Genomic DNA, 12,303 nt, shown 5'->3' with positions numbered 1-12,303 from the left:
GAGTTAGGAGGTATTGCCAACTAAGCAAAGCAGGGTTTTCCAAGGACAACGGTTAGCAGTGGTAAACTGTAGTACATTTCACATGAGGCGGCAGACTTCTGCAATAATATGCTGCAACAAACCCTGTGATTTGCACTATTAGACTCACAAATGATTCCTAGTTTAGGGAAATGTCAAAAAGCATCCCATTACATAAACAGCCGAATCATTTGAAACAACTGCTCTACCATAAATGTTAACAAAACGCATTTTCATATGTCAGGTTTTTGGTCAAACTACTGTAATGTTTTTCATCGAGGAAAGAAAAAAAACCTAAGACATCTCATAGAACTTTCCAGTCATATTTATTAACATCTGAAAACTGCAGATTTACAGTTAGTTAGGAAAGCTGGCATAGTTTATTCTTATTTTAGTCAGATCCAAGTTTTTCTTCTTGCACAGGTAAAAAATACTGCAAACACTCGGGAAACTCTGCTCTCATAAAAAGTCTTAGTCTCAGTGGTTAGTCTCAGCCAATGATTTTGTCAGCCAACATGATAACTATAGATGTTAAAGCTTTTGTTGGGATTTCACCTCATGGGAATTAGATCAGATACAGACTACGAAAAAAAAGAGACTTAAACAAATAGTGTTTTAAGAATGATTTTTTAGCCACACAAACTGTAGGGCTTTAGTGATAGTTTATCAGTCTGTTAGCCAGTCCGCCGCTATGGTCCTAGCTGAAATATCTTGACAACTATTGGATGGATTGCCATGAAATTCTGTGCAGATGTACATAGTCTTAAAAGGATGAATTGTAACAACTTTGGTGGTCCCCTGACTTTTCATCCAGCATCATCATCAGGTTGACATCCAATACCTATCCTGCTCCTACTTATAACCTCACAGAGGTCTTAGTCTTGTTAGAATACAAATTATTACTGATAAAATGAATTAAATGTAAGGATGAATACAGTCATGTTCATGTATACACATGCACACATACATCCATGATTTGTTGAGAAATGTGTGGAATTGCCGGTTCTAGTGCTACCTATTAGTACAGCGTGGCTGTGGCTGACAACAAATAAATAAATAAATAATCTTTTTAATATGAATAAACCTGCCTCTTGCATGACCTGTCCATAATTAAATGGGGTAGGCAACATTTCGAATGCCTAAGATTTTAAGAGGTGGCACGCAAAACGCTTGAGAAACACTGGTATAAGTGATATTATGTGGAATTTGAATGCCAACACTAATGCTTTGTTTGCAGAATACTTATATTCATAGTGTTCTCTGTCTTTCGGAATTCAAGGTGTTTTTACCTTCTGCGTTCTTTTTGGGACAGATTTATTTACAGTAATTATTAAGAGCGAACACTACAAGGTTGTGGGTGGCCCATTATCTCGGGCATTAAAGCAAGGAATCCGATCAATCACATCTTCCTTCCTCTAATTAGCCTATACACTTTCACTGTAAGAGTAAAGGTTCAAGGATGCAGAATTCAGTTACAAATTTATACCAACACTGGGACTCTTTATGACATTACAGGATGTCATAGTTGCTTTCCTCATGTTTACATTATGTTTATACGTGGTTTATATAATGTTTATTGATGTGGGTTTATCTGATCCCAAAGCTCATTCAGCAAAGTAAATTCCCCTTAGCTTCATTTAAGGTGTTCATTCATTTGCAGGGCCAATATGTACTAATGTAACATCCATTAACCTTCAAACAATGACACACCTACAGCACTCCTATAAATCAACATAGAAAAATGGCTGAATGTGCACAATCCATATACTCTCAGTGCACTGGGACAAAGCTATATGCAAATAATGGTGTAAATGGACTCCTTTGGGGTAGGAAGGATGGGTAGGTTGTGGGAGGAGTTGGCCTTTGCAAGAAAAAAATACTTCCCAAGAGATAGCTGTTTGAAGTTACCCTGGCAGATGAGACATTCAGCAGCACATGTCACAAAAGAAATGGCCTAGTTAGTGTCACCTTCATCTCACTGTCTGTTGGGAATTCCTTCACCATTGTTGTTTCCTTTGTTCTATCTTCTGAGACGTACATAATCAGTCCTTTCGAGTACAAATTGACATGGCAACCCATGCTGAAAACCATCACACTCAATGCCTCTTTTGCTCTTTTACTACTAAAACTAAGAGGACGCCACTCACCATCAGCATGATGATGGAATCTACTTATTTCTCATTTCACAGAAGACCTGAAGCCAATTAGCATCTCCATCCTAGCGTGGGTGTTCTTATCAAAGCTAAAAATCCTACCTCTACGGCCATGAGTGTGATTAATGAGCTGCTATTATTTATTTAACATATAATAGATAGAGCTGTGTGATGTCTCGCCTCCTGTCCTCACTGTCTGAAAGATCCAGAAGTAACTGATGGTGTTTTCCCTTTCATGTGACAACCCTGACCAGAAGCCATGTTGCAGGGACTGATATGATCAGGCTGTTAGGAGTCATGTACTCTCTCCTCAGAGGGCAGAAGAATACCTTTATCCAGCATCACTGGATGAGTTTTTTGTATCTGACTGTGCTTGGTGGTTATGATTACAGCTTGCACTGTTGAGGATATACATTTTGAATTGGTCACACAGATTAGCACAATTTATTTTGGACAGTAATAGATATTAGATTTAAACTCAACAAGTAAAAAAAAAAAATTGTGTGTGTGCAGATTTGACTACTCAAAGAGAAGTAGAACCAGGGGGGCTTGCTTCACTCCTTGTGTCAGGTTCCCATGGTTACCAAAGTTCTGTGCTAATTACACATCCGAATCCCTTGTGTCCCCCTTCTTTCCTCTCTCGTTTTCTCCTTTCTGTCCCCTCCAACTGTGCTTATTTTGATCCTTTCCCTGTCTCCAGCCTTCCTTGTGGTACTTTGTCTCACTGAATGAGTTCCTCACATCCACCCTCCTGCAGCCCTTTACCCCTCTGCCTCCTCATTTCAACTTCCTTGCTGTTTTGACAGCATTACTTCCTAGCTGTGACATTTAGCACACACGAGTCAGCCAGTAATTCACTCTATGGACAAGACATTTTGCGTACACACACACAAACACACACACCCACACACACACACACACACACACTACACAGGTAAAGGGTGTCAGTTTGAACAATCTGTCCATCAGTGTTAGGACAAAGAGCACCAGCATGTGGTTACCTCATTCTGTGAGGTGAAGTCCTACCTTACACTCTCCTTATTTATTTGCTTTTTTTCTCTCTGACCCTGTCACTGTCCATCTCCTCTGCCTCTGTCGCTAACTGTTTGACTCTGTTCACCATTTGCGCTCCAACAGCTCTGAAGCACTCACAAATGCGGGGACACACTGGCAGCAACATATGCCCCTTATACAGCTCCACTTGACCAACATACGTAGTCTGCCAACAGATGAAAAGGAGCTGTAGATCTGACTCTTTATGCGTGCCCAGGTGAGAGGGGGGCAATCAACATCACTACTGTGACAGCTCATCAGCTAATGTTCATTACCCTATCACACACAGCATCTTAAAAAGGAAACCACATTTCACCTCTGTCTGGATCAGAGACAGCTGCAAAAGCTGAGCCAACTGAGGTGAAGTCTAATTAAATTAAGACGGTTTATATGATTATCAGCTCTCAGTGGGAGCTGGAGCAGTCAGCATTCACTTTCAGTTATAGTGTCTGCTGTTTCTCTAGGCTAAGTTACAGAGACAGTTCAGTGAATGTAAATACTCAAAAGACACAACAACTCGTGATGATGTCGTATGAGCAGTTTTCTAAAGGGGAACTCCACCAGTTTTGCAATTAAAGATCATTTTACTAGTAAGTACAACTCAGCTGAAAATATTTGTATAATCTCCTCTGTAGCTCTGAACAAAGAGGTTTGTCGAGTTTGAGAAAATAACTCTGATGATGTAACAGTGATGACACAGTTTGGGTTACTACACAATTATAAAACAAGTTTTAAAAAGGTGGGCGTTTACTAGACGGGGATGGTCTAATTAAAAGATGCTATCAGTTGCATCATATGTGGGATCCAGTGTTTTTGGAGCTCGACTCATATTAGGAACTGAAAGTCTGGATGCCTCAACCTCTGCTGCTTCCATCTTGACCATTGCTTTTTACACACAAGACAGTCCACATGAAATGGAAATCAGAGTGCTATTTGCTTTTGCAAATTTAGGTTATTCCTGTAAAAAAAAGGCGGCTAGGAAGGGACTTGTGTGTTACGTCCTCCAGTCTAACAGGTGTAGTGGACCCATCGGCTGACTCTGCTGGGACTGGGAGCTATCAGTTAACAGCACAGTCATAATATCATTGGCTGAAATCGGTTAGTGTTAGTAATCGAAAAATGATTGGATTTTGATAGAAAAATACAATGGAATTACGTTTTTGTTATCTGTTGGCATACATTGTTAAATAGGGGTACACTATAATTGAGGATGCAATCTTAAAGGGTTAAAATGTCAGTTTTCATTTTACCTGAACTTTGAACTCATGCATGTTGGATACAATGTTACAACCCTTTGGCCATTTAAAAAAACACACAGCTGTTCAACATCTGTAGAGCAAAACTGCTTTGGTAGCTCAGACTTGCTGTAGGTAAAATAAACACCAACAAAACATACTTCTGTCAGATGTCAATTTTTACAGCAGGTGTAAGCATCCATTTGCACTACAAACAGTGATAGAAGAAGCCCTAAGCAAGGACCTGCTGAATTTCTATTAGCCCTTGCACAATTATATTCACAGCATTCCTTTTTTCAATGGCTGGTGAAGAACTCCTATTAAGCAACTAAACAGGTTACCAACGTCACAAAATTATAATTTCCAAAAGCAATTTATGGCCTTATAGGTGCAGGCAGCCCTTATTATTCTGGTGTCACATTGGTTTGCTACAATGAAGTGGCACTACTGACTCCTAGTACTACCACAAATTTGATGAATCTGTGACAAAACCACAGGGTATTAAACTCTGAGTCCAAATGCACTATTAGATTTTCCAGGCTAATGAAACACTTGGGTTCAGTGAGCCAAATTTCTGAGCTAATAAGCTTGTATAAAAAAGATCTTATTTGAGCTTAATGTGTTCAAAATGTTTGAGGATTGTCCACCCCGAGGAATCAGGCCAATAATTTACTTAAGAGGGTTGTGCCTTACCCCTCCAGGGTTGCCGTCAGAGGCTGTGACAATCAGACGGTACTGATCTGTGGTCTCTCTGTCCAGAGGCTTTCCCAGAAGTAGAAGGCCAATCCTGCAGAGAGGGGTCAGAGAAGACACCTGTATTACTATTACACACAAACAACTAGAGACATCAATACAACAACCTCACAAGAAGGGAACACAAAATTGGGCTTTTTGTAGACATTGCATCGCATTGCTTCTTTATGTCACATAAACAACAATAGTTTTCAATACTTTATAGCTGATGCAATAGAGGGTGGCAGAGAAGGCTGCACTTTGGAGTTTATTTGCTTCCAGATTAGACAGATTTATAAAACATGGTCGATGATAGAGGAGGATGAGTTTGGGGAGAAGAGCAGGTGGGTTTTTAAATGCTCCCACTCTGTCTTTCTCTCTCCATAGCCCGCCTCTTGCTCCCAAAGCACATGGACTAGAGACAGAAAGATTCATGTTTTCTTTCCAATGACTGCAGCAGACACAGCGGCCCTCCTGCTCGTTCACAAGGTATAATTTGGCACTCTGGCATTCCAAACACAAAGTGTGGATGCATTCCCAAGCAGAACACTGAATTATCTTTGTTTGCACACACAGGCACACAAGACACGTGAGTGCAAGTGGACACACACACACACACACACACACACACACACACACACACACAAACACACATACACAAACACCTACACAAACACACACACCATGCACAAAACAATTTCACAGCCACACTCAGGAGAGTCTCTGCCAGAACCGCAAATGGAAGGAAAGACGAATGCATCTGAACGCACTGCTAGATTAATGCCCGTTGCAATTCCCTGCTGTCCCCTTGCACCTTCACATTTCTAATTTAAAGCTACTTTGGCCAAACAGTCCAAGCAGAACCGGACCGCTACTTCTTTCCTGCCTCTCCGGCCCATAACCGTCAAACTATAGAGCCACATCTTTAAATCTGACAGGCGTGTTACCGAAACCTCGATTGACCTTGTCTATTTCTCTACGCACTTCCCCCCCAGGTTACGGTGAACACGTTGCTTTGAATCCAATACACCTGATGACCGCTGGTTCAAGAGGGCAAACACAGCTTGCTAAAAATGCCATAAAAATGCAGCACCATCCTTCAGTGGCTGCTGCGCTCATGTTTATTTATACTTAAGCACAAGAGTAGAAAATAATATTCTCTGTGCTCAATGAAGCTAAAGACGTACAGTAAGCTTTGATGTGAATATGATAATGAAGATATACAGTGATAATTGTGATGATATTATGGTGATGATGACAAAGATCAGAATGATTAATGCTACTTAGCCTGCCTGGTGAGTTTATTCCCTACTACAGCTGGAGGGCTGAACCACACTCGAGCGGTTGGGTCTGAGAGGTTCACTGATCATCTGTGATAGCGTCCTGCCTCCTCTCCCCAGTCACCACAAATGAAAAGATGTTGTCAGACTGACTAGATGCTGTTAACAGCACAGTACAGAGTGACAATGGTGCAGGTTAGAGGCTATCCATCCCAGTCTGTTGATCTTTTATTCTGCTCAGATCGTGTCTCTATCTGGTAATAGGACTTGATGTACAGGATGTTAGTTTGAAGTGGCATGGATGTTTTATTTCAGATACAATAACTTTGATAGGATAACTCTCACTTAAGATAAACTTTAGTGATTCCCCAAGGAGAAATTAATGAAAACTTTGTGACATAAATTTACAAATTGTGTCTTTTAAAATGCTTTTGAGTCTATTCATTTAAAACTGAAGTGGAGTGTTTCGGTTTCACAGGGTAATAAAAAGGATACCTTCTCCTGAACTCTTTTTTGATTTCAGCTTCAATTTCACTCCTAAGCAAGATAACCAGCTTCCAACTAGAACACAGGGCCACAAGGAAGCACAGAAAAAAGCTCAAGTATCAAAGTTGACATGGCCTCTAGACAAGTTTCTTGTTAGACTTGACAAAAAAAAACTTTGGCTTCAAAGAAATATTTTTGTTTGACCAAACATAATTTTGTTCCAAACTGACACTGGCCATAATATTCAACTTTACAACAGGAATATGTGCCAAAGTCCAGTATGTAGGAATTAGCGGCATCTAGCTTTGTAGATGCAGAGAACAACACGCTCACTTCACTCATTTTCCCAAGCACTAAGGAAAAACAACAGTGGTTGTGAAACCCCCAAAAACGCTAACACCTCTATCTACAGCCAGTGTTTGGTTTGTCCCTTCTGGGTTACTGTTGTTCTAGGGTTCAACATGGCAGACTCTGCCAATAGATCCTATTAAATGTAACACACTGGACCTTTACCTGCCAGTCTCCCCAGAAAAAAATTCATTAGAAATACTTGTTTAGACTTGTTTACTATTGTGTTTAACAGCGATCCTTAGCGTGCCATTACTGAATACTCTGCGTACAGTGCCTGGTGGCTGACAAACTCTGAGTCACTGATTCATGGCTGCATCCTGCTCACTAACATAATGGCGAGTGTATCTGAAGCATTTCCACCTCCCTCAGGGGAACCTGCCCCATTTATAGGGAGTTATAGACTGCAGAGTTCATTATTCATAATAGCTGGATTGAACCAGCCCCCATATGTAGCCTGAATCTGATCATGCAGCAAAGCAAAAATCTCTTCACTGAATCTTCCTGGAGTACTGAAGGGTTGAATAATGAGAGCGTGAAGTAAGGCTCTGTATATTGCACACTCATCAAGCGTACCAGCTAATTATTCTTTGATTCATGTGCTTTATCAGCACCTGCTTGAAGTTATTATATTGCTAGGTGGCTACAACTTTTGATGGGATTGTAATATTTCTGCCACACAGACAATGTACTGAAGCAGAATGTGCATGTATCTATTTCCTTAAGATTTCGGTCACATCTGGTTTAAGAGATTTCAGTGACATCGGCAACAATAGCTCGGGCTCGTGTTTTGATCGTGTCGCCATGTTTTTGCTTGCCCTTAACACTATGAAACCATTAAGTAAACATCCCTCCATAAAACAAACAATGTGGAGCAGATTGAGAGTAAACAAATGGCAGGGATACAGTGCTGCAACACAGCTTGCCCTTGCATAGCTGGGAGACTGAGGATGCAGACAAAAGAGGCTTTAATCAATTAGTGAGAAACGTGTCTGGCAGGGTCCTGCATTTTCATTCTCCCCACGTCTCTTCTCTCCATATTTTCTTGCTTATTTAAGAGATGGTAAAAAGCACTGATCACTTTAATATTTTATTCCTCCTCCTTGCTCCCTACTAGTGGTTGAGAGAGTTAGATTTTTCAAATGATTATGTTGATTATGAGAGGTAAGGTAAGATATTTAGGGCCCTTTTCATCTCCAGGAATATTGTCTTCTCTTAGACAGCAGAAAGGCTGGAGCTAGAGAGAAAGAGGATAGAACATGTGAGGAGAACCAAACTCCAGCAATCAATTAAAGTGTTATTCTGTATCATTATTTCCACAAAATATTTCCTCTTCACCTCCAAGATCGTCTGAGACCAGCCACCCGGACAGCTGCTGCAACATCATGTTAAAAAGCTGGGTAACACACTGAAATTTAACCTCATAAACTACAGACATATAAGAAACTCTCTTACTGTTGAAGCATCACATACATATTAAAATGCAATGATTCTCCCACATCTTTTCTATTGCATGACAAGTTGGTCTCAGGCATGTAAAACAGCCTTTAAAACAACTTGAATCATTATATAAAAGTGCCCTTAAGATTCACGACAAAAAAACACATCAGTATCATCACTGTCATATACTCACCAAATATAGTATTTTAAATCTTGAAAATCTAATAATGCACACAAATGTATGCCTACTGTTTAAAATCATTCATAATGCTACTGCTCCTCCTTTGAAAAAAATGGTTACACTCTGCTCAGAAAAAACAACGAGAGCTACCCGATCAGTTAGAGTGCAGTATTCCTAAATGCAGGACTTCATTTGGTAAATCATCTTTTTCTTTTGTTGCCAAAAATCAATGGAACACACTTCCAACTGCGGATTTTAAAACATTTTCATGTCACACAAAACGTTGGAGCAAACTTGTAAACATTTGTGAGTGTGTGTGTGTGTGTGTGTGTGTGTATTTGATGGGGGGGGGGCATATTCATTTATAAAAGTTGGCGGGAGGGGGGTAAATTGTTTTAAATTGTTTTAATGATGTGGGAATGTGTGTATTCATAACTTTGTAATTGAAATTTTGCACAACGGTGAATTTAGTAACTGTTTTCAATTTATTGTATGTTCCATCTACCTGCCCAGGGACTACGGGTGGAAAAAAGCAACTTGCTAAAACCCGGTGCAATGCATCTCTCCTTGTTATATACAGGGTTAATGTTTTATTGTGCACTGTCCCTGTTCAAATAAAATAAATAATAATAATAATAATAACAATCGTTTGGCATAACCAAATAATTTCCACACAAACTGTCAGGAACCGTCTCAGGGAAGCTCATCTGCATGCTCGTCGTCCTCATCGGGGGCTCGACCTGACTGCAGTTCGCCGTCGTAACCGACTTGAGTGGGCAAATGCTCACATTCGATGGCGTCTGGCACGAGGTGTTCTCTTCACGGATAAATCCCGGTTTTCACTGTACAGGGCAGATGGCAGACAGCGTGTATGGCGTCGTGTGGGTGAGCGGTTTGCTGATGTCAACGTTGTGGATCGAGTGGCCCATGATAGCGGTGGGTTTATGGTATGGGCAGGCATGTGTTATGGACAACGAACACAGGTGCATTTTATTGATGGCATTTTGAATGCATTTTGAGATACCGTGACGAGATCCTGAGGCCCATTGTTGTGCCATTCATCCACGACCATCACCTCATGTTGCATCATGATAATGCACGGCCCCATGTTGCAAGGATCTGTTCACAATTCCTGGAAGCTGAAAACATCCCAGTTCTTGCATGGCCAGACTACTCACCGGACATGTCACCCATTGAGCATGTTTGGGATGCTTTGGATTGGCGTATACGACAGCGTGTTCCAGGTCCTGCCAATGTCCAGCAAAAGAGGAGTGGACCGACATTCCACAGGCCACAATCAACAACCTGATCAACTCTATGCGAAGGAGATGTGTTTCACTGTGTGAGGCAAATGGTGGTCACACCAGATACTGACTGGTTTCCGGACCCCCCCGGACGCCCCCAATACAGTGAAACTGCACATTTTCAATTGCAATACCCTGTGCAATACCCATGCTGTCTGATCAGCATCTTGAAATGCCACACCTGTGAGGTGGATGGATTATCTCGGCAAAGGAGAAGTGCTCACTAACACAGATTTTGACAGATTTGTGAACAATATTTGAGAGAAATAGGCCTTTTGTGTACATATAGAAAGTCTTAGATCTTTGAGTTCAGCTCATGATGAATGGGGGCAAAAACAAAAGTGTTGCGTTTATAATTTTGTTGAGTGTAATTGCCCTGGCTTGGTAAAAAATCTCCCATTGTTTTCTTTCAGTTTACATAGTAGGCTACAGCAGAAAGGTCAATGGTATTCTGATGATATATGAAAGGAACTTTCTTTCCATCACTTCATCACACCACTGAGCAATATATTAGCTTCTTGAAAATTGTAACCAATCGCAAAACAGTAGACCTCTGATCTAAGAAACATTTATTTATATAGTCCCAGTTAATTAATGAATTCATAAATTAATGTATTAAAAATATTAATTGATTGCATCTTGGTTCCATATATTGGTATAAGGCAGTCTATTCTATCTTAGGCTACACCTGGAAGTTGGTTGACATTTTCCAAAATTCATATTCTCCATTATGTAAAAGATAAATGGACTGTACATCCGACCAACTGAAAGCAATTTACACAACATGTCACATTTAGCCATTCAAACACATTCATACACCTACCTCCTGAACAACAGCCGCCCAACATACACATGTACATAATGTCTATTGCATGTCAATGAGCTGAAAGAGGCATTCCTATGCTGCTCTTCCTGAGGTTTTCTTCCATTTTTTACCATTAAAGGATTTTTCTGGGCAGTTATTTCTCATCCGAATTGAGGGTCATATGCTATACAGATTGCAAAACCCTTTGAGGCAAACTTGTAATTATGGGCTATATGAATAAAATTGACTTGACTAGAGCATTGGCGTCATGGGCACAAATAACCACCCAAAGCAGCCAGTGAATGTAAATAGGTGTGCTTTTAAACTAGTTTTTTCTGGATGAAACAAAATACTATATTACCTAAAATAAATCAGCCAAAACCAATAAGTCAGTATTTACTCTCTACCATCACAACTGCACATCCCTTGTTCTCTCCTTCTTCCCCACAACTTGGCTGACACATTTGTTTGAAGGGCTTCTTCCATATCATCACAGTGAGGGGAAGAACACTGTTTTAACATACTGTATTATTACTGTTTGTCCATGCCTAGCCGTTGTAAGTTCAATAAAGCTTTTGAAACCAGCCAGCTTCGTCCTATTGCTCAAAAACCTCAATAAACTCTAAAACTGAGATGTCAGCGTTTGAAGAGTGTCCTTGAAGAACTATAATAGTTTGCTAGGGGCTTGTTATGTTTGGTGGACTGCAACCTCGCAAAGCATTTGTATCAATCCATTCATCATGCTTATCCTATTAAACATACATTGGGAGAGAGTTGGGGCACAGAAAATATAGACACACACATTTACACTAATTAACTATTTACAATCTGCAGTCCACCTACAGTAACCTGCATGTCGAGAAAACCAGAGAACCTGGAGGAAACCGACGCAGACACAAGACAAACTACACAATTTCCTTTCCTATTTTCATTTTAAAATCATTTTGTCAAAGGAGCTGAAGAGCAAAATGCTGTCAATCAATAATTTACTACCCGTTCCTCCCATCCATATACGTGTTCCATCTCAAGTAGGCTGTGGTGGGAATACCTTATAGCATGTCTGTAGCCTGTAGCTAAAAAATGAAAAATATCTGGGCTTACGTTTCGGAGAGGTTGAAGACCTTCTGGGAATCCCCACTCACAATGCGGTACGTGATCGGGTCGTTTTCTCTGTCTATGGCCTGGGAGAAGGAAAAGAAAAGCAGACTCTTGAAGATTATATTGAACCATTAAAGGTGAAGGTTATGAGATATGACAGTTGAGCAACA

General features: G+C 40.4%; 1 protein-coding gene across 3 annotated transcripts in view; it reads right to left on the bottom strand.

Annotated features, from left to right (window-relative positions):
* The window catches only part of pcdh15a (protocadherin-related 15a), a 212,625-nt gene that overhangs the window by 71,658 nt on the left and 128,664 nt on the right, over window positions 1-12,303 (bottom strand). For all 3 annotated transcript variants that reach the window (XM_051376201.1, XM_051376212.1, XM_051376221.1), the window contains exons 18-19: window positions 12,137-12,216; window positions 5,153-5,246 (exon numbers count right to left, since the gene is read on the bottom strand). In XM_051376201.1, the coding sequence (XP_051232161.1) occupies window positions 5,153-5,246; window positions 12,137-12,216 (174 nt within the window). The remainder of the gene's footprint in view (window positions 1-5,152; window positions 5,247-12,136; window positions 12,217-12,303) is intronic.

This window comes from Dicentrarchus labrax, unplaced genomic scaffold (genome assembly GCF_905237075.1).
Source record: "Dicentrarchus labrax unplaced genomic scaffold, dlabrax2021, whole genome shotgun sequence".
In the NCBI taxonomy this organism is placed as follows: Eukaryota; Metazoa; Chordata; class Actinopteri; family Moronidae; genus Dicentrarchus; species Dicentrarchus labrax.
The sequence above is the reverse complement of the archived record's forward strand: the minus strand, read 5'-3'. Positions and strand labels throughout refer to the sequence as shown.